Source organism: Tupaia chinensis, unplaced genomic scaffold (genome assembly GCF_000334495.1).
Source record: "Tupaia chinensis unplaced genomic scaffold, TupChi_1.0 Scaffold000415_1, whole genome shotgun sequence".
NCBI classification, from domain to species: domain Eukaryota; kingdom Metazoa; phylum Chordata; class Mammalia; order Scandentia; family Tupaiidae; genus Tupaia; species Tupaia belangeri.
The window spans coordinates 3,260,199-3,282,701 of record NW_006159920.1 but is presented as its reverse complement, the minus strand read 5'-3'; the positions used below and the strand labels follow the sequence as shown (position 1 = coordinate 3,282,701).

General features: G+C 48.7%; 1 protein-coding gene across 1 annotated transcript in view; it reads left to right on the top strand.

The window, feature by feature from the left end:
* PDIA5 (protein disulfide isomerase family A member 5) overlaps nt 1-22,503 on the top strand; it is a gene marked incomplete at its 5' end in the record, with an annotated part of 73,377 nt that overhangs the window by 33,368 nt on the left and 17,506 nt on the right. The window contains 3 exon segments of the mRNA XM_014590180.1: nt 2,651-2,742; nt 2,833-2,904; nt 9,796-9,932. Of these exon segments, the coding sequence (XP_014445666.1) occupies nt 2,651-2,742; nt 2,833-2,904; nt 9,796-9,932 (301 nt within the window).

Sequence of the window (22,503 nt, the reverse complement as noted above, 5' to 3'; positions counted from 1 at the left end):
CAGAACTCTCGGACTGTCTTGTTCCTGGGAGAATTCAACAATCTAGACCCCAGCAGGTGTACAAGTAAGAATGTGCTAAGAAAGGATTCACAGATGAGATCGGGACCATATGGGCTTTGAGTATGGAATTGGATTTTAGCCTATATTCAACGGAATTGAAAGGTTTTGTGCAGGGAAGTGATGTAATGAAAAAGGAGGATGTGTAAAATTAATCTTGTGGTGAATGTGCACTGACACTGGGAGATCAATTAGACAGAAAAAAAAGAACTCTAAAGTAGACAAATATTACTGGAACAGGCTGCTGAATCAGTCTGGGAAATGAGCAGAATGGCTTTTTTAGAAGGTTTCAGAACTTCTAGTAAGTTCTATTTCAGGCTAATTCTTTTATTTTTTTGTAACATCCCAAAAACGGATGTTAAAAAAAAAACAAACAGTTATTTAGCAAGCATTTCTTGGGTGTCTGCTGGATGCCAGACAGCATGCTGGATGCCTGAAACAGCTGTGAAAGATGTGTTCAGATTCTTCTAGGGGTGGAGAGGCACAGGAGGATTTGGTAGGAAGGAAGGACCTTGACCGTGACTGAGCACCGATTTTGTGCTAAAATCTCTATCATGAGTTATCTCACTCAGTTCTCTTAAGAGCCCCAGAAGAGTCTCATCACCATCTTCCAAACAAGGAACCTCAGTGAGGGTAAGGGACTTGCCCAAACTCACACGGCTTAAAGGTACATGTGGCCTTTCGAACCAGGTTCGTTGTCCGCTGAAACCACTGTTCTCCTTTTTCTCTTCTTATGTATCTTTAAATTTATTTTTAAATTAAAACTTATTTTTTGAGTGAGATTTTTAGCTATAGGGTGTGTGTGCTTATAGTAGACAGAGACAGAGAGATGGAAAGCGAGATATCACCCCCCAGGAAGGATGACCATGCCACAATTCTTTCTCTTCTATTCTCCTTTTGTGATCTTGGGCACGCATGCATACGTGCCTGGCATGAGTTTCAAGCCACCACGTCTGGGACTTGAACTGTGGTTGACTAAATAAGAGTCCAGTGATGTAACTATTATGCCATCTGCTGCTCCCATTTCTTTTTTTTTTTAGAGAGGTTTTCACTACAGGGCGCATGTGCTCGCCAGACAGACAGAGAGAGACAGAGAGACAGAAAGTGAGAAATCACCCCCCTATGGGGGATGGCCACGCTGCAATCCCCTCTCCTCCTTTCTCCTCTCGGGATCTTGGGCACGCACACACACGCGCCCGGCATGAGTTTTAAGCCACTGGGTCCGGGACACGAACCGCAGTCGACTACGTGGGAGTCCAGCGACATAGCCATTACGCTAACTGCTGGTCCCTGCTCCCATTTCTTTTTGAAAAATGTATTTTTTAGATATTTATTCTTTTATTTATTTATTTATTTATTTATTTATTTTTGAGACAGAGAGACAGACAGAAAGCGAGAATCACTCCCTAGGGAGGACAGCCATGCCACAGTCCCTTCTCCTCTATTCTCCTCTGTTCTCTGGGGATCTTGGGCATCCATGTACATACACTCAGTGTGAATTTTAAGCCACCAGGTCCAGGACTTGAACTGTGGTCAACTATGTGGAAATCTAGCAATGTAACCATTATGCCATCTGCTGGTTTGCTCATACGTCTTTTTATATTGTTCAGGGAAATTTAGCTTCCTAGGTTTCTTTCTCCTTCTGTAACTGTCACTGGCTTTTAAAATTATCCGTTCCCCTCACTTGAGTGCCACCCCACTTCATGGGAGCCTTCCTGGCCATTCTGGTTTGTTCTCTGGGAGAACAGATGCAGCCCTGGGAGGTACCTGGGACGGTACCAGCTTTGGGAAAGGAGGAGCCGTAGTGGACTCCGTGTTCCATGTTCCTGGTATCAGCCGTCTCATTGCTAACACAGCACTGACGTTCTTCTTTGCTATTCAGGGGCAGTAAGTATGTGGAGCCCTGGAAGCAGAACACCTTGAGATGTCTGAAATTGTGCTCAAACCTGAGCATAGGTGAGGCTCACAAGCAGGAGGGAGAGCTAGAGAGGCAGAGCATGCGTGAGGGAGGAGAGTCAGGCAGGCATCCGGACACCTCATTTCTTATTTTGTGTCGTGGGGGCCAGGCTCCCGTCTACATGTGAGCTGTGAGGTCTGGGACTCCCGCACACCGAGCCTAGGTGGACAGGCGCGGGCAGGCCAGGCAGTGTCCAGGACAGTGTTAGGGATGTTGTGCACACACCACGGGCTCCTGTCGTGCCTGGAAGAGTCCACCCTGAGCTGACATGGGCAGAGATGAAGGCGTAGAGCATAAAGTGTGGGCCTGTGTGAACTTGGTAGCCGGGCCAGGTTTCTTCCTCAACTCCCAGAGCTTTGTTCTTGCGCTGGAATCCTTCTTCGTGCAGGGCAGGGGAAAGGGAGCTGCCACGTGGAAGGCAGCGCCTGGCCCTGGTGTCTGAGCGCCAGCACCTGCTCTGTCACTATTCCTGCCCGGCTCCGCCTGCCTCCTGCCCCAGCGGCCCAGGTGGCACGTCAGTCTATGAAGCTTTGTCCTATTTGTCGTCTTTTGCTGGGACAGCTGGATAGGCCATGCCCAGATAGGATGAGGGCGTGTGGGCAGAGGGTGGACAAGGCTGCTCTCCCTCCCTCCCAGGTGCTGGCTGGCATGAACATCTACCCCTCTGAATTTGAAAACATCAAGGAGGAGTACAACGTGCGCGGCTTCCCCACCATCTGCTATTTCGAGTAAGTCCCCCACTTCCTTCTGAAGCTCGTTCCCTACCCCGGAGAGCATTTCACCCGGCTAAGCCCCTGTTGTGTCTTCTCATTTCACAGGAAAGGGCGGTTTCTGTTCCAGTATGACAACTACGGGTCCACGGCTGAGGACATCGTGGCCTGGCTGAAGAAGTAAGTGGGGCATTCACCTGGGGGCGGAGGTGTACTCTGAAAGGAGGGGCAGCTCTGGGCTCCGGGGTGGCCCTTTGCTTGCAGGTGGAGGCAGGGCAAGAGAACAGGATGGTAAAGCCTTGCGCTGCCTGCACAGCCATCTCTGGGTTGAGTCGGTCATGGTGGGGACCCGTGTGAGTTTAGGTTGCAGGAGTCATGGGACTGTGGCGGGTTCTCAGCCTGTGATAGGACCCTGTCCAATGTGTCACGGGGAGTCTGTTTTTTACCCTCCATCCTCCACGGCTGGGAGTTGGGGAGAGCCCCCTAAGCAACCAGCTCCCTTGGAATAGACAAGGGCTTCCGGAAGTCTTCCTACATTTCTAACTGAGTCCCCTCCCCCATGCTCTGTCTGATAGATAGTTTCTCTTACCCAGGATATCAGCTTTGAGAGGTTCCACTGCAGTTCTGTCTGAAAATAGACTTGACAATTGAACACTTATTTCAATTCAGCACTACTAAGAAATATGCTAATGCATTCGGTTTGCAAAGTGCTTCACCGTTGACTCTGCAGACTCTGCCTCGCAACACCCTGCGATCCTGTTTTATAGTGGTTAGATCCACCGCCCCAGGGCTCCACCTCCTCACCTGAGGCCCTCACATGCTATGCCTGCTGCTTGGTCCTGCCTGGTTTCCTTCCAGCGCCTTCACAGTGGTTTCCCACGTCCTTGTCCAAAGCCTCCCGGCACACAGCCCCACCGCACACGCCCCCCACTCGCTCCGCTCTGTGCGTCATGAGTTTGGCACTTAACGGTGGCTGCCAGCTTGTGGTTATTTGTGCGTGGGTCTTAGAGTCATAACAGCTCACACTCTGGGGGCTCTGCTTTGCTGCTGACACTATTCTAAGCACTTGGTGTGGATTCTCGTTTAATCCTCCCAACTGCACCACAAGGAAGATACGATCATGAAGGCGGTGACTGAGGCACTGTGATGAGGGAACTTGCCCAAGGCCATGCAGCTGATGGGCAGCAGCAGGGCCAGATGGAACTAGCAGTCTCACTGTTCTCTGCATCCCCCACGGTCCAGCTCAGCCTCCTCTGAGTGCTGCCTGAGCCCCGTCCTTTTCCAGCAGTTGTCAGCACGGCAGATAGTTACTGACATCATCACCTAGGGTACGCAGCGTGCAGACTCCAGGGTTAAAGAATTAGCTGTCCAAAGATATGGAGGTTGAAACGTGTGCTTTCAGAACAGGGAAGATGGGTAAATTTTGTATATTAAAGCACACACAGGGACCAGCAGTTAGTGTAACGGCTATGTTGCTGAACTTCCATGTAGCTGATCGCAGTTCGAGTCCTGGACCCGGTGGCTTAAACTCACGCTGGGCGCGTGTGCGTGTGTGCCCAAGATCCTGAGAGGACAATGGAGGACAAGGGATTGCAGTGTGGCCATCCCCCCTGGGGGGTGATTTCTTGCTTTCTGTCTCTCTGTCTCTCTCTCTCATTCTGGTGAGCGCACACGCCCTATAGCAAAAACCTCTCAAACACACACACACACACACACACACACACACACACACACACCCCACAATAGACACACTGTTAACTTTCTAAAGGTTGAAAATCTTTGTCTTCTGTTCTGCCCACTCCCAGGGGGCCTACGTGCGTGTAGCGCTGTGTTTGCAGCATGTCTGGTTTCTTGGAGGCCTTTCCACATCTCTGTCCCCATCCACTCCCTCATTTCATCCCCTGCCTGGGAAGGCCACTCCCTGTTATCATGTTTTCATTGTTTTAACCCGAGCCTTTCTTTTCCTGCATCCTTTGATAATAAGCACGCCCTCTCCTCCAGCCAGACATATCTCACTCTGATTTGGGAGCGGTTTTGGCAAACAGCAGTCTCATTTGTCACCAGAGATAAAAGCTGTCTGCTTCCCTCCACCTCCTATAACCTTTTCTGGTTTCAAAACACTCTCATATCTTTTTGGAAAGATCGAGTGTTCAGGGGTTTTTAAGTGTTCAGAATTGCCTGCTCACCCTAGATGAAGGGAACACATCAGTGAGTTTCCGAGATAGGCCTGCCTGCCTGTCTTCCCTCGCCCTCCTTACCGCTCTGCTGCACCTGAACCCAGGGCTGCCCCCAGATTTCTGTCCTGGGCTGGCCTCTCCACCCCCACCTCCACACTCCTCCCTTTAATGGTCCAGCGGGAAGGAGCCCTTGTTCGCAGCCTCTGTAGCCTCCAGGGTGCTAAGGGTTATGGGTACCAAAAGGTGCATCTGGGTCTCCCCGTGGCCCGGGCAGGTGCTCTGCGTGGGGCGCCCATGCGGGGCCGATCCTCTGAAGGTGTGATGGTGACTCTGAAGGACACCCAGTGTGCCTCTGAATCTCAGGCCCCAAGGACAGCTAGCAGTGTCTCTGTGCTACCAGCTGGCTTAAATTTTGAAAAATCTTTTCTGGTTTTTACAGATATCGAAGTTGACTATGTTTATGATAGAAAAACCTTGTAAGTTTACTTAAGAAGGAAAGCCCGGGACTGCCTCGTTACCTAAAGGCAACACGTTGTGATATTTTGGTGAATTTCCTTCCAGCTTTCTCTCTACTTGTATTTGGTTCTGCTAGTGGTTTTTCTCTGCCCCACATGTATTAAGTCTTGGCCAGTTTTCCCCTGAATCCTGAAGGTAGCAGTGGGCTCAGCCCTCCCGCTTCCTGGGGCCTCTCCATCGGTCCTTGGTTGCTCAGGGCTTGTGTACAGACAGTTGCAAGAGGATGAACCCAAGTAATTCTCCCGACGGCTTTCAAAAGCCGAGAAAGAAGAATCTGGACCCTGCCCACTGACGAGTGACTAGTGGGGCGCCGAGTCAAGGCGATTCAGGTGTGGCGGGGCAGCATAGCTGGGGCGCGAACACGGAGGAGTGGCGGTGGTCACAAGGTTTGCCGCCTGTGTCCCAGCCACGATTCTCAGTCGCCCGTCGTGGCTCTCACATTGGGAGTGGGTCCGGAAGGGGTGTGGCAGCAGCAGTCCGTTTTGGCCTGGCCACCCATTTCTGGCTGTGTGTTTTATACTAACGAGAAGCAAACCAAATTAATGTACACCACGTTTCTTGACTCATAATTCTTAGAGTTGGACTGTCTCATCTATAGCTCAGGCATGTCCCTCAGCAGAGGATCTGACTGTGAACTTTTCAGGCTTTGCGAGCCTGGGCAGCCGCCCTCTCCAAAGCACAGCACATATGGAGCCAGTCCTAGACCGGAAGGGAAGTCAGAGTCCTCAGTTGTTCCCCAGCCATTCCACCGAAATGTGCGCATGTCCTCAGTTTGTTTGACTGACTCACTTTAAGATTGTCTATTCAGGCTTGAATGATTCTTAGAAAAAAAAATTAAAGAATTATTTATTTAATTTTAAAAATTTATGATGATTATTCAATATGACCAGAGAGAAAGAAAGAAAGCCACCAGGTCTGGGACTCAAACCCTGGTCAGCCACGTGGGAGTCCAGTACCTTAACCACCATGCTACCTCCCGAGGCTTGAAAATTCTTTTAATTTGGGTTACAAATGCTGTCTAGGAACATTTGGGTAGTGCTTGATATATTTACAGAGTATCACACAGCTAGATGAGCCTGAGAGGGCGACCAAGGAAGGACCACACATACACTGTCTTAAGCTAGCCGAGTTTGATTGCCTAGGCTTCTGGAGCTGATAGGTGGAGTAAATAGGACTCAAACCCAGGTCTTTAACTCCCAGTGCAGCATCTTTCCCTCCCACCTGCTAACGTTCTTGCCTATACTGAGCTGAAGTTTCTTTCTCTGGAGTTTCTACTTATGGATGTTGGCAAATAAATCTTAATTTCTCTCCTTGATGCAGGCTGAAGTATTTGGAGATAGCCAGAGGATTCTTTTATATCTTCTCTCCAAATTGAACACCTCCAGTTTCTTTAACCGTTTTTGTCTCATTCAGTCATTCAACAAGCATTGACTGAGCAATCTGCATGTTAGGTGCAAGAGGTAAAGAGCTGGGAGAGTTCCCAGTCTTCAAGGCATTCACACGTGGGGAGACAGTCAGAATTAGTTTAGTGCTGCAAGCTCAGACTCCGATCATCCCCTCTCTCCAGTACTTCCTCTTACTGCTGTGCCCAGCTCTGCAGCCCTCTCCAGAAAGTAAACCTCCATTTGTCTCCTGGGTAGAAGAGGGGTGCTCCCCAGGACTGGGGAGCTTTAACTACTCTCCAACCAGCTCTCCTGTTTCAACCCCGGGCTGCAGCCTCGCTGCAGGAGGATGTCTCCAGGTTCTCTGGAACCGGTATCTTTGCACATTGGTGAGGTGAGGTTCCTGGGCTTCAGCACCTGAGGTTTCCGCTCTCTGTCTAGCTAAGTTGGCTTTCTAGTTTCTAAAATTACGCTGACCTCTTTTTCTCTCCTCTGCTTTTGTCTTTCCGGTTCTTTTTGCTCCTGTGGATTCATACTTTTTTTTTTTTCTTTTTTGGAGAGGTTTTTCCTACAGGGCGCATGCGCTCGCCAGAAAGACAGAGAGAGACAGATAGAAAGCGAGAAATCACCACCCAGGGGGTTGGCCACGCCGCAATCCCTTCTCCTCCATTCTCCTCTCGGGATCTTGGGCATGCACGCACATGTGCCCGGCGTGAGTTTAAGCCGCCGGGTCTGGAACTCGAACCACAGTCGACTACGTGGGAGTCCAGTGACATAGCCATTATGCTAACTGCTAGTCCCCATACTTTTTTAAAAATTCATTACTGTTACTTTACCAGTTTTAGAGTGTATTTTTCTTGTTTTGTTTGTTTATTTTAGGTTTCTTGATATAGGGCTTGTGCACTTGCCAGAGAGAGAACAGAGAGAGGCAACCCCAGGGGAGATGGCCAGACCACAGTCCCTTCTCCTCCATTCTTCTCTCAGGATTTTGGGCACACATTCATATGCGTCCAGTGTGAGTTTTAAGCCACCACATTCGGGGTTGAACCGCAGAGTTGGCTCTGTGGGATCCAGCCACCTTACCCTCCATCCTACCTGCTGACCTGCAAATAAGTATATTTTATTTCCTCCTTTTTTGTGCAAAAGTAAGTGAACTATAGACAGGTCTGGCTGTCTCCAGCAGTCTGCTCACGTCAGTGTGTGGAGAGCATCGTCCTTCTACGTTGCTCAGCCCTTGGCTGTGTGGATGGGGAGCCATGTCCCTTACCAGTACACACGGGGTTGTGTCCAGGGTGTGCTGTGACATGTACTCTGCAGTGAGTACCTTTGAATGCACATAGTTTTGTATGTGTGCAGATACATCGTAAAGTTCAATTCCCCCAAGTGGACTTAGAGGTGTTTTGAGGGGTTCCGATCCTAGATAGAGGAGCTAGATCTTGTGATGTTTGTCTGAACCACTGGCTGGCTGCTAACTTGTCGCTAAGCTTGCTTGTGCCACCTGGTACTGGATATACGTGAGCCCTTCCTGCCACTTGCCATTGCTTGGGACCTGGGGTGTTGAGGCTGCCAGCGGGGCCCAGTCAGGAGCTCCTGAGGGGCTTTCTGAAGGGGACATTGTCCAGGATTCTGCAGGGCTGTCAGGGGGCAGACTCCATCACGTCTTCCACATTGCTCCCTCTGATGACTCCTCCAGCCCTGCTGTGAGAACTTGAACGTTTTTCTACCCTCAGTTCTCAAAGGGGAAACAATGGCTATCTTTTTACATTTGTCATCCTTTGGCTTTTTTTGTTTTCCTTTAAGAGGTTTTTGCCATGAGGCATGTGTGCTCGCCAGAAAGAGAGAGAGACAGTGAGAGGGAAAGTGAGAAATCATCCTCCAGGGGAATGGCCACTCAGTAATCCCTTCACCTCCATTCTCCTCCTGGAATCTGGGCACGCATGTACATGCTCCTGGTGTGATTTTCAAGCCACTGGGCCCAGGATTCAAACCGTGGTTAGCCATGTGGGAGTCCAGCAACATAACCACTGCACTATCTGCTGGCCCCCAAAGGCTTCGTTCAGAGCTGCAGTTAGTGTGCCCTGGCAAAGGTGCTCGTGGAAGTAAGGTAGCAGGGAATTGGCGTCACCGGCCGTTCTGTCCCGTGAGCCTCCCATCTCCTTAGCAGCTGGTGCGTGGATATCAGCCCCTGCACCCCGCGGGGCAGTGTCCCATTGCCAGGCACAGGGTTGGTCGTTCTCAGACCCCGAGCCTCGCCTCCTCTTTGTTTACCCCAGGCACGTGGCCACCTCCCCTCTGTTGGCCCTTTCCTCACCCTCTCCTTACGCTTCTCTGCTGTGGGCACTGCAAACATTACGATGAGGGACTTGTCATTGTTTATTCTTGCCAGTGTGCTGTAAGTGTGAAATAGCTTAAGAAGGGGCCAGCAGGTGGCAGAGTGGTTAAGGCACTGGACTCCCGCATGGCTGACCTTGGTTTGAGTCCTGGACCCAGCTGCTTGAAAATCACACCAGGCACGTGTGTGTACGTGCCCAAAATACCAAAAGGTGAATGAAGGAGAAGGGATTGTGGCATAGCCGCCCCCAATGGCCATCTCACTTTCTCTCTCTGTCTCTCTGGCAAGTGCATGTGCCTTGTAGCAAAAATTTCTCTCTACAAAAGAAAAGAAATAACTTGAGAAAGTGGACGAGCCCCTGGTTTCCTAGGAAGACATGCAGTTTCTTGAGCTGCCTAGAGAGCTCTGCCTAAAAGCTGCAGTTTGTAGCAGGATCTCTGCTGCGTACTTCTCTTGAACTTTGAGGGCAAGGTGAAGGTGGGCCAGGTTAGACCCCTCACCCTACAGCTCTTCTACCAGAGGGAGTCCCCGTTTTGTTAAACTCGGAGTCCCTGGAGTGGGACATGTGAAGTTGGTGGGGCTTGGCATCCAGGGGGCTGGACTTGGTGCGGGCTGCCCAGGCCCTGGGGCTTGCTCTGAGCTCTGCCTGTTTTTGGTCTTCCAGTCCGCAGCCGCCACAGCCCCAGGTCCCCGAGACTCCCTGGGCAGATGAGGGCGGCTCCGTTTATCACCTGACCGATGAAGACTTTGACCAGTTTGTGAAGGAACACTCCTCTGTCCTCGTCATGTTCCACGCCCCATGTGAGTGGAACTTTGCCCCCTCCCTCCCCTCTCCAGAGTAGGGTGGTGCTGATCCGGTGAGCACTCCCTTGGGTGCCAGGAGCCGAGCTAAGCTGGGGACAGCTGTGGCGACAGGCGTGGCCCTGCCCTCACCCGTGTCACTGTCGAACAGCCCCAAAGTCCCCTGAGGCTGCATGTGTCCCTCGATGAGAGCTCAGTGAGGCTCACGACACACCACACAGCCTGAGCAGCCTCGCCCAAGTCAGCATGATCGGAGGATGAGGACTAGACGTGCCCTTCGATAGCACCCAGAACAGCAGTCACCCCAAATCTTCTAGGGGTTCCAAGTCCCAGGAGGGCCTGCACTTGCCCAGTCGCTGAGAGGACACGGTGAGGCCAGGGCTGGAGCCTCAGATCTCCCAGTGTCTAGAATGCCGTCTTTCTGCGTCCCCCGGGTTCACTCTCAGCCCAGAATGGCCAGTGAATGAAGCAGAAGCTGTGGATGCTGTAAAACATGCTTGCAGTAATGGCCGGAAGGCCCGTAGCTCAGGATTTCTCTCAGCCAGAATCCTCCCCTTTGCCTGGAGAGTGGAAAATGGATGGAGTTGGTTTCCAGCAGGGAGAGGGCTGTTCCTGGAAGGGTGGGCACAGGCCATGTGAAAGCAGGCTGGCAGCCTGTCGATGGGTAGGGGGTCTCAGCAGGGCCTGGGACGGGATGTGGGGGCGCAGCTCTCCTCCCAGAGCCTCCTGACAGCTCATTGGCCCAGTGACGGTGGGCAAGAGATCGTGGAGGAGGGAAGAAAGCAAGTGTGTTGCCAATGGATCCCTGTGGGAATCATGTCGGCACAGGGCCCGAGGGTAGTTTAGTCAGAATAGGCACAAAGGTACATTATAAATCCTCCTGATCATAGGGATCCTCAGGCTAACACTTCGGTGTCACCGTACAGTGATGACAAAGTGGCTCCCTGAAGGTCATCTCCTACCATCTTACCCACTGTGCCACAGAGGGAGTGTGGTTAGCCCCATCTGACAGACATGAGGACTGACGGAGAAAGGAGAGCCTGACTGCCTCTCCGTGAGTCGGTACTGCTTCAGACTTTAAGGGCCTCCAGATCCAGGAGAAACAGGGTCAGCGCCTGACCCCTGGTCTCCTGCCCATCTCTCCCTACCCTCAGTATCACTTGGTCTGATTAATCACCATTCGTAAACTTACTGTGGGTTTCCCCAACTCTTCCTTTCTTACAACTGCTAAATTAGGGAATTTAAAGGAAAAATATTTTCTATGATTCTTCATCTGAGTTTCTAGAAAACTGGAGAAAAAGAAGAAAAAATAATCCCCAAAACAAAATTTCAAAGACTCTCCAGTTTTGGGACCAGCAATTAGCGAAATGGCTATGTCACTGGACTCCCATGTAGTCGACCGCGGTTCGAGTCCTGGACCTGGGGGCTTAAACTCACGCTGGGCGTGTGTGCATGCCCAAGATCCCGAGAGGAGAATGGAGGAGAAGGGATTGTGGGTGACCATCCCCCCCTGGGGGGTGATTTCTCACTTTCTGTCTCTCTGTCTTTATCTGTTTTTCTGGCGAGTGCACATGCCCTATAGCAAAAACCTCTCAAAAAAAAAAGACCCTCCAGTCTTGTGTGGCCCTCCTGATTAAGGGACAGATAGGGCCTTAGGAACATGTCCCCCCAGGGCCTTAGTGTGGGGGTCTCCAAGGCAAGAGGTACCTGCAGAACTGCCTACTAGAGGACAGCCGGGAACAAGGCTGTGGTCCCCTGAGTTACTGCGTGCTCTCCTGGCTAGTCTCAGGGCTGCCGATGGAAGCAAGTCTTGCAGGAAGCTATAATGATCGGTCTAGAGCTACGATCACCCTGCTTGCCTCCCTGTCCCAGCTGTAAAGACAGGTACTGGCCATGGCTTTTCCTTCCCCCTTCAGAAGTGCTAGCGTCTTCGCCCCTTGTGCCTGTCCCTCTGGTGTGAGTCAGGGGAGCCCAGCAGTCAGTTCCCTGCCTGTTCATGGCTCTCCATGTATGGGTTTATTTCTGTTTCCCTGGCAGGATGAGAGGGATCTGGGCGAAAGCATGAGGTTAACTTCCTGATGAGCTGCCTGTTAACGTTCCCATGAGATGCGAATGACTATGCATTTAATCTCTCTACTCACTCCTGTTCGTCCGGGAGCGTGGTCTTTAGCCTGGGAAGGGATGGGCTGCACATGGTTCAGAGCAAAGTGCAAGCTCAGGATGGGGAAACTGAGTGGAGAGCTCTTAGCAGCCCGGTTTTGTACCCCACGCCAGGGTGTTCCAGAGAATCCCCATGATGGGGAAACCACTTCTGCAGTATTTGACGGTCCTGGAGAAGCAGACAGATGTTAGGAGGCCAGAGACCAGCATTGCCTACCCAAATCCAAAGAGAGTGAATTCTGGAAATCACAGTATGATGGTGTCAGTCCAGGCCACATAAGAAGTGATTTGGAAATAGACCATTTTACAGCCTTAGAAAAACAAGATGAGGTCTGCCAATGTAAGTAGATTATCAGTTCTGCTCAAGATTGCCAGATGTGCTTGTTTGTTTCTTAGGGCAAGATTACTAGATTGGCAAATTAACATGTCTTTTTTTGTTTGTTTTTGTGTGGAAGGGTGCATGTGCTTGCCAGAGAGAGAGAGAGAGAGAGAGAGAGAAAGAGAGGAATGGGAAAGCACCTTCCACTGGGGCATGCTCATGTCACAGTCCCTTTCACTTCTCCATCCTATCATGATTTTGTGACATACACCTGGTGTGTGTCTCAAGCCACTGGAGCTGGGGCTAGAACTGCTCTGTTGGTCTTATGGGATCCAGCTGCCTTAACCACTAAGCCATGGGGCTGGCCCATCATGTCTTTCATTTAAATCAAGACGTTTAACAAAGTGAGTTGCTATTTTCTGGACTGTGACAGGGAAAATTAGATGAGATGGAGCCACCCTAAGGAGAGGCATCCCCTCAATGCATGTGACTGTGAATCTGGCCCAGGTCTGTCTCGAGGCTGTGTACTTGTTTGTAATCAGCAACTCTGTTGAAGCTGTAAGAAATAAAGCATAGTTTGGGGCTAGCTGCTGGTGTGGTGGTTAAAGGGGCTGGAACCATGTGGCTGATTGCATGATTTGAGCCCTGGACCCAGTGCTCAAATCATGCAGTGCTTGCTCACGTCCCTCTCTCTCTGGCAAGAGCATGCACCCTCGAGCAAAAAAAAAAAAAAGGCATACTTTCAAATTTGGAAGGGTTAGAGTTGGAAAAGGATAGCCAACTAAGTATCAAAAATTAAGATATATATATATATGTATGTATGTATTTAAATTTGCTATAGGGCATGTGTGCTCATCAAAAAGAGAGTGAAAGTGAGAAATCCCCCTCTCTCCCAGGGAGAATGGCCACACCATAATCCCTTCTCTGTTCATTTGGAATTTTGGACACACACACACACACACACACACACGTGTGCGAGCGCACATGCATGTGTGCCCAGGATGATTTTCAAGCCACTCAGTCCAGGACTCAAACTGCAGAGTTGGCCATGTGGGATCCAGCTGCCTTAACCTCCACACCACCTGCTAGCCCAGTCTCATTAAGATTTTAAAATACCCCAATAGACTAAAATAATGGGGTGCAAACTAAAATGTTGAATTTATTTTTACGACTCTCTGCTAATTATAAAATAACACATATATATTTTATAGAGGAACCATATAAGGAAGGAGAGAGAAAAGTTGTTTTTTTTTTTAAGAGGTTTTTGCTAAAGGGAGAGAGAAAAGTTGTTTTTTTTTAAGAGGTTTTTGCTATAGGGCGCATGCGCTTGCCAGACAGACAGAGAAAGACATAGAGACAGAAAGCAAGAAATCACTCCCCGGGGGATGACCACGCCGCAATCCCTTCTCCTCCATTCTCCTCTCGGGATCTTGGGCATGCACGCACACGCACCCAGCATGAGTTTAATCCACTGGTTCTGGGGCGAACCGCGGTTGACTACATGGGAGTCCAGCGACATAGCCATTGCACCAACGGCTGGTCCCCGCCATGAAGGTTCTTGAGTGGCCTGCATATCATTGAGTAAAACTCAGGCCAGCCTCAGTGTGAGGTCCTCCACACAGGTTAACTCCAGTCCTGCCAGCCCAGGTCATGCCGAGGTTGACAACCAGGTGCTGGTCTGGGCCTCCTGGGTATGATGCAGGGCTCCTCCCGAGCATGGCACTATACTATGTACAGTGAAGGAGTCATAGTCGTAGAAAGCAACACAGAGAGCCTGAGTCCCAGGCCCGGAGCAGCCTCTCCTTCCTCAGCATTTCCCATTTGCCACCCAAGCTTTGTGCCTGTCGTCGGCTGGCCCTCGGCATGGGGCCTTGAGTGGATGTGGGAGGCGGAGCACCAGGCCCAACTCTGATCCTGCAGAGGACCTATCAGCAGGACCCTGGTGCTGCCGCTCCCTGGCACCTTTCGTTCTTCCTGCAGCCTCCTGGACGAAAGGAGTCGGGCTGTCCGGCTCACTCTTCTCCTCTTATTGCTATTTGTTTTTGGTCCCTTCCGTGGACTCCAGGGGAGGAAAAGGGTGCTGTGATACTGTCTGCATAAGCATCCCTTGGGCGGCATGTTAAAGGAACAAAGTAGAGGGTCCCGGAGAGGGCTGTCCTTTGTCTTTCTGCTGGGCCCAATGACACCCAAACAGGAGCTGAGGCCTCAGGAAGAGACTGCCAGGGAACAGAGTACCCCCTTGAGCTTCCTTTCCCTTTGCAGGGTCATGTGGGAGTCACAGCAGCTCCGCCCTCACCCACCCTGCTCTATCTGCCCCTTTTCCTGGGCACTAGGCATGAGATGAGATGTTTTCTGTCACAGCTCCCCTCCACCAGGTGTGTGCTGACAGCCACAGCGTCCAGCCTGCCTTCCAGGGGCTGAGCTCTGATGGCAGGTCCCCATCAGACTCCAGATTTTCTGCTGTCACCTTTTTTCTTTTTTTAAGATTTTTACTTTATTTCGGTCTTATTCTCAAAGTGATACATGATCTTTATAGAAAATCTGGAAGGGTATAAGGAAATGTACATGATCATGGAAAAGAAACTACTTGAAATCCCATTACCCCTTTTTGTGTCATTCATGCCAGTGTCTTTTTAAAAATCTTCCCTTTGTGTTTACCTTTTATTTCTCTAACATACAATAAAATTGATTTTTTTCCCTGACACGTGTAGACTTGTATAACCATCATGCTACCAAAGGCCTTCCCGCTCTTGTTTTAATTTTTTTTAATTGCATACATAATTTAAGGATAATATTAACGGGGCTAGCAGGTGGGATAGTGGTTAAAGTGTTGGATTCCTACGCAGCTGATCGTGGTTCAAGTCTCAGACCCAGAGGCTTGAAACTCACACCGGGCAGGTGTGCTTTGCACGTGCCCCAAATCCTGAGAATGGAAAAGGGACTATAACTTGGCCATTTGCCCTGGGGGTGTAATTTCTCACTCTCTGTCTCTCTATTTCTCTGGCGAGTGCATGTGCTCTATAGCAGAAATCTCTCTCTCTCTCTCTCTAAAAAAAAAAAAAAAAAAGTACTATTAGCAACATCCTTGTTTGGGGCAGTGCACGACCCAAGGGATACATAAGAAAATGGCACAAACAGTGGAAATCTCTGCTCCTCTTCCCCTGCCCAAGACTGACCACGACGGACACTTGACGTGACCTTCTTTTTCCTTCTGCTGTTCACTGTTCTACCTAAATAACAGGCTTTTGTTTTTTAAAATATAAATAGGTTAATTCTTACCCATTTCTTATTTGATTGTTTTTTTCCCTTTTACCAGTAGGTCTTAAAGATGTTTTCATGTAAATATAGATGTTGGAATGTAAATCTACCTCAATCTTTTTAACCACCGAATAGTATTTAATAATTTAGATAATGTCATAAATTTTCTACCATCCCTCTGCTGACAGACATTTGTCTCCAGTTTCTCAGCGTTTAAGCAATACAGTGAACATTTGTAAATAATATATACATATATATGGGAACACGCCTAAATATTTATGATAAGTTCCGAAAAGCGAAGGAGTTTGACCATGGGCTTGGTGTGCCTGAGCTTCGGTAGGTATCGCCAGCCTGCCCTCCAGAAAGGGTTTGTTGTCCCCAGCGTGTGGGCCCGAGCCTCAGGAGCCTCAGCCTCGCAACCATGGTTACTATCAGCCTTTTATTTTCTGCCAAACGGGCGAAAGGGCAGCTTCTGTGTGGCTGTCTGACCTCTAGGGAAGTTGAAGGTCCTTTCATGTGCTAATCAGCCTTTCACAGATTTTCCCTGGACCTCCTCTTCAGACTCTGCCTGTTTTTTTTTTAACTGTGTTTTGTCTTTTCTTAAGCTAGAACTCTATAATTGTGGATATTAATCTTTATCTGTTTTCTATATCTCTTCCTCTGTTGCTCTCTTTAACTTCATGATTCTTCTCATTGTACAAAGCTTTACACTTTTATGGCTGAATGATAGCTGGGGTATTTGTTGGACACTCACGGTTGGATCAGGTGTTGTTTTAGGTGTTTTTCATATTGTAACCCACTTAATCTTCACAATAGATCCTTCGAGGTCAGTAACATTGTTCTCTATAGAAAAAAACTCTCTCTCCCCCCCTCAAAAAAAAAAAAAAAAAAGTACTATTAGCAACATCCTTGTTTGGGGCAGTGCACGACCCAAGGGATACATAAGAAAATGGCACAAACAGTGGAAATCTCTGCTCCTCTTCCCCTGCCCAAGACTGACCACGACGGACACTTGACGTGACCTTCTTTTTCCTTCTGCTGTTCACTGTTCTACCTAAATAACAGGCTTTTGTTTTTTAAAATATAAATAGGTTAATTCTTACCCATTTCTTATTTGATTGTTTTTTTCCCTTTTACCAGTAGGTCTTAAAGATGTTTTCATGTAAATATAGATGTTGGAATGTAAATCTACCTCAATCTTTTTAACCACCGAATAGTATTTAATAATTTAGATAATGTCATAAATTTTCTACCATCCCTCTGCTGACAGACATTTGTCTCCAGTTTCTCAGCGTTTAAGCAATACAGTGAACATTTGTAAATAATATATACATATATATGGGAACACGCCTAAATATTTATGATAAGTTCCGAAAAGCGAAGGAGTTTGACCATGGGCTTGGTGTGCCTGAGCTTCGGTAGGTATCGCCAGCCTGCCCTCCAGAAAGGGTTTGTTGTCCCCAGCGTGTGGGCCCGAGCCTCAGGAGCCTCAGCCTCGCAACCATGGTTACTATCAGCCTTTTATTTTCTGCCAAACGGGCGAAAGGGCAGCTTCTGTGTGGCTGTCTGACCTCTAGGGAAGTTGAAGGTCCTTTCATGTGCTAATCAGCCTTTCACAGATTTTCCCTGGACCTCCTCTTCAGACTCTGCCTGTTTTTTTTTTAACTGTGTTTTGTCTTTTCTTAAGCTAGAACTCTATAATTGTGGATATTAATCTTTATCTGTTTTCTATATCTCTTCCTCTGTTGCTCTCTTTAACTTCATGATTCTTCTCATTGTACAAAGCTTTACACTTTTATGGCTGAATGATAGCTGGGGTATTTGTTGGACACTCACGGTTGGATCAGGTGTTGTTTTAGGTGTTTTTCATATTGTAACCCACTTAATCTTCACAATAGATCCTTCGAGGTCAGTAACATTATTACCAATTTATAGGGAAGGTAGGGAAGGCACCAGGACATCAAGAGGCTTGCTAAAAGTCCTGTAGCCAAACTACTTCATCCAGGATTAAAACCCAGGCAGTCCTAGAGGCCACAACCTGATTTAAGCCATTTGCAGATTATTTAGGAAATTCACCCCTAGGCTATAAAAATAATGTCCTATATTTTATTGTAATTTTTTTTTTTCATTTTGTTCTTTCAATGCTCTGGACTTTTCATTTGTTTCTTTTATCAGGTAGGAAGAAGGGATTTGATTTTATTTCCTTTAAACCTTTTTTCCTGTACATCTTTTTCCTTTACATCTTTCCCTTCATGTTGCCTTGTGTTTTCTTAGGTTATTTTATTTATTTATTTATTTTACAGAGGTTTTTGCTACAGGGCACATGCGCTCACCAGAAAGACAGAGAGACAGAGACAGAAAGGGAGAAATCACCCCCCAGGGTGGATGGCCACACCACAATGCCTTCTCCTCCATTCTCCCCTTGGGATCTTGGGCATGCACGCGCGCGCACACACGTGCCCAGTGTGAGTTTAAGCCACCGGGTCTGGGACTTGAACCGCGGTCGCCTACATGGGCGTTCAGTGACATAGCCACTACATTAACTGGTCCCTTTTCTTAGGTTATTAACAGTGCTTTTTAGTACGTGTTTTTTGTGACCACATAATACTCCATTGCATAATGGCACCATGTATTACTTAACTGGCACCATAATGTTGAAGGTTTGAGTTGTTTACCGTAATTCCCAGTATAAATCATGCTGCAGAGCAAACATTTTCATGCATAAATATTTGTCCACATGTCAGATTATTTCCTTAGGATAGAAGCCTTTCTAGGCTTTAAAAGCTGTTGTCTATATTTTGCACTAACATAAAAGAAAGAAAAATATCTCTGTGCGAGAAGAGGGGCTGTGTGATAGATAGAGCCATCCACCTGCTGGGCGTCTGCCCCGAGGTGTCTGAGTGACAGGGAGTCAGTTGGGAGCCTTAAAAGAGCCCTGAGCCCCTGGGGGCCCTCCCCAATGTTAAAACTTGGTGTTTCTCCTGACATTTGTAGGAAGCCCCTAGCCACATGCCAGGCAAGGCAGGAGCCAGGCTCATCTGGTCCCAGGTACTACCCTGGTAACTCAGCCACTGAGGAGCTTTACAGGTTAATTTGATCCCCTGACAAGTTCTGGTTCCAGCATCTAGGAAAGTCCCCCTAGCTGAGTAGTAATAAAATCGTAAGTATAATTGAATTTCATGAAATCCAGAGGAGTCTGACAGGAGGCCAACATTCCCACCGCCAGAATAGAGCGTGATGCAAGAGTTGATGTGCAGACCTCTGAGCCAGATCATGAAAATAAGTTAGTGCACTTACACAGATGATAAAAACCCAACAAGGAAGCTTGGCAATGAAACTTAATGGCCTGTCAAATCACAATCAGGACACTAAATGCAGTGGGCCGGAGTCTTGCTCCCAACATATCACCTCCTCCTCTGACCACCCCGCAGTCCATGCAGCCAGGGGCATTCTGAAGGCTGGGCCCAGGGTGCTGGGGCTCAGGTCTTGGCGGGACTCAGGTCACAGGAGGCACCATCCATCATCCACAGCTCCCCAGGACTGGAGGTATCAGAGAAGGAGGCATTTGCTCAGCCAGCCCTTTCTCCTCCTCTGGGCCTGGCCAGTATCCTCCTCATAATCTCTGTTTACAGAGGTTTATTACTTCACCTTAGTGTCTTGTTCAGGGGCAGAGGGAATCGATGCAACTTATATATATATGTGTATATATGTGTGTGTGTATATATATACACATGTATATGAGAACTTGAAGGACAACGCCCATGGATTTGGAGATCTTTGAAGATGTTTTCCAGACGTAGTAAGAGCAGGGGAGGTCGCATCAGTGCTGGTAAGGAGGGAGGGGCTAGGCTGCCAGTTACACGGCAGCTCCCCCTGGTCTAGTTCCACTTCCTATGGTCTCAGTTACCCATGGTCAACCATGGTCCCAAAATAGGTGAGCACAGCACAATACTTTTCATTGCCAGGGGGCTCATGTGTTGGTGAAAGAGGCAGAGAAAGAAAAAGAGAGGAAGAGTGAGAAAACACTCCCCAACAGGGCGTGGCCACACTGCAGTCCCTTCTCCATTTCTCCATCCTGCAGGATTTGGGGCACACATGCACACATGCCCAGTGTATATTTCAAGCCTCTGGGGCTAGGACTTGAACCACGATTGGCCGTGTGGGATCCAGCTCCCTTAACCAGTAGGCTATGAGGCTAGCCCAGTACAATACTCTTTTAAAATATATATATAATAATTTTTAGAAGTTTGTGTCTTTCTTCCATGAGAGAGAGACAGCACCCTCAACAGTGTCTCAGCACCATGCCATGTCCAGCTTTGACCAGCCTCGGATCATGGCTTCATGTGTACCTGAAGAATTATTTACTCTCCTCTTTTCATTTTACTAAGAGCCCCAAAGAACTTTTTCATCTTAATATACATCACATGAGGTCACAGACTGTCTACAGCATATCACATTTGGCCCTGGCATGTGGGTCGTGCGGAAGGCTATCTGAGCCTGGACACCCTGTAGGTCAGTACTCCATGGTCTCCTACCCACGTCCTATGGGAAAGTGATCAGCTTGGAGTTGGGCCTCTCCTCTGGCCCGACCTCTTAATTTAGGGCCTGTGATGCAGTTCAGGGTCTCTGGGATCCCTCTGAAGTTATACATGAGCTGTGAAGTACAGATGTGTCAGTATGGGCAAAGGGGAGGAGACGCCTTTGTTAGTCTCAAGAGTGTCGGTGATCCAGTAGGCCTGTACTCCTGCCAGGGCTGTCCCTGGTTCTCACGGGCCTGGGGTCCCCAGCCAGGCTGCAGACTGCTGGTTCCCATCTGGGGGGAGGTTCAATGAGATGGAAATAATGCGGCACACAGTGCATGCTTCAGGAATGTTCTGTTAGATGGCCGTTTGTGGTTGCTTCTGGGAATCAGCATGTAATCAGGGTGTAAAATTGTTCCAGTGGTGACAACAACTAACCATCTTATCAAAACAGCCCCTTTGTAACTTGATTGTTTAAAAAGTGACAAGTGGGGAGCAGCAGTTCTCATGGTGGTTAATGCACTGGGCTCCCATGTGGCTGACCAAAGATTGAGTCTCATACCTGGCGGCTTGCTTTCTCACTTTCCCTTTCTCTCTCCCCCTCTCTGTTTCCCATGAGCATATGTGCCCTATAACAAAGTAAAAAATAAGACTCCCACATGGCCGACCACAGTTTGAGTCCTGAACCTGGCAGCTTGAAAATAATGCCAGGCAAATGTGCACATGTGCCCAGAATCCTGAAAGGAGAATGGACTGCAGCGTGGCCATCCCCCAACCCCACCCCCCGGGGGTGAGTTCTCACTTTTCTTCCCTCTTTCTGTTTTGCTCGCTCTCTCCCTCTCTCCAGTGAGTACATATACCCTGTGGCAAATATCTTTAAAAATAAAAAAAATAGGCTCACCATGGAACGGCGCGCTGTGTTGGTGGCAGCTCGGACACCCTGCTTGTGTCTCTCGATGGCATTTCCCTCTCTCACACTTGCCCTAATCTCGCGTCGTCCTGTTCGTCACATCCCTTCTAGTGGGACGAGATGTCGAGGGAGGGAAGACAGTGATCTCGATGAGCCTGACCCTGTGCAGACCCAGGCTACTGTGTGCTCTCGTGTCTTCATTTTTAGCAAAATGTTTAAAAAAAAAAAAAAGGAAAAGAAAATGTAAATAGTAGATGCTTACAGACTAAGGGCAGAGAGAATATTTTGCATAGCTGCACAGCGTGTTTGTGTTTGCATTTTAAGCTGAATGTTCTAACAGTGATAAAGATTTTAAAACTGAAATTCATAAAATATAGTAAGCTGTGTTTACTATTGAAGAAAGAAAAAATTATTTTATTGTTTTTATATTGCCAGAGGCACATTGGACTCTCCAGGGAGAGATGGGTGGGGGGGAGTTAGGTGCCCCCCCCCCAGAAGGGATCACGCCACAACCGCCTTTTTTTAAAGAGAGATATTTTTTAATATAGGGCACATGCACTCGCCAGAGAGAGAGAGAGACAGAAAGTGAGAAATCACCACCCTCCCACCCTCGAGGGGGATGACCACGCCACAATCCCTTCTCTTCCAGTCTCCTCTTGAGATCTTGGGCGTGCGCACACACACGTACCCAGTGTGAGTTTTAAGCCACTAGGTACAGGACTCGAACTGTGGCCGACTATGTGGGAGTCCTGCGATATAACCATTATGGCATCTGCCGGTCCCAGTCACTATCCCTTTGTAATTTCCTTATCCTGTCAGGACACCAGGCATGCATGCTCATGCACCTACAGTGTTTTTCAAGCCACCAGCCTTAGGGTTCAAACCATGATTGCCCATGTGGGATCCAGCTCTCTTAACCTCTAGGCTATGGGGCTGGCTAAGAGAATTTTTTTAATAACCTAGCATAGACTGAGAGTTCAGTGTTTATAAAATCTACAGTGGTGTACAGTGATGTCCTGGGCCTTCACCTGCTCTCACCACTCACTCACTTGACTCACTCAGAGCCGCTTCCAGTCCTTCAAGCTCCTTTCATAGTAGGTGCCCCGTACAGGTGTGCTGTGTTCACAGTCATCTGCAGTTTTATGGCCTCTTTTACATGTTTAGATATGTACAGATACACATGTGCTTCCGTTGTGCAGAGTTGCATGTATTATCCAAGACAGGGACCTGCGATGCGGGCTGTGTAGCCCAGGAGCGGTAGGCTGTGCCACGCAGCCCAGGTGTGAGTAGGCTAGCCCATCCAGTCGTGTAAGTACAGCTCATGAAGGTCGCACAGCGAAATCGCCTGTTTCTCAGGCCGTATCCCTGCCATTGCCCATCGTGTGACTGTTGGAGTAAGTCTAC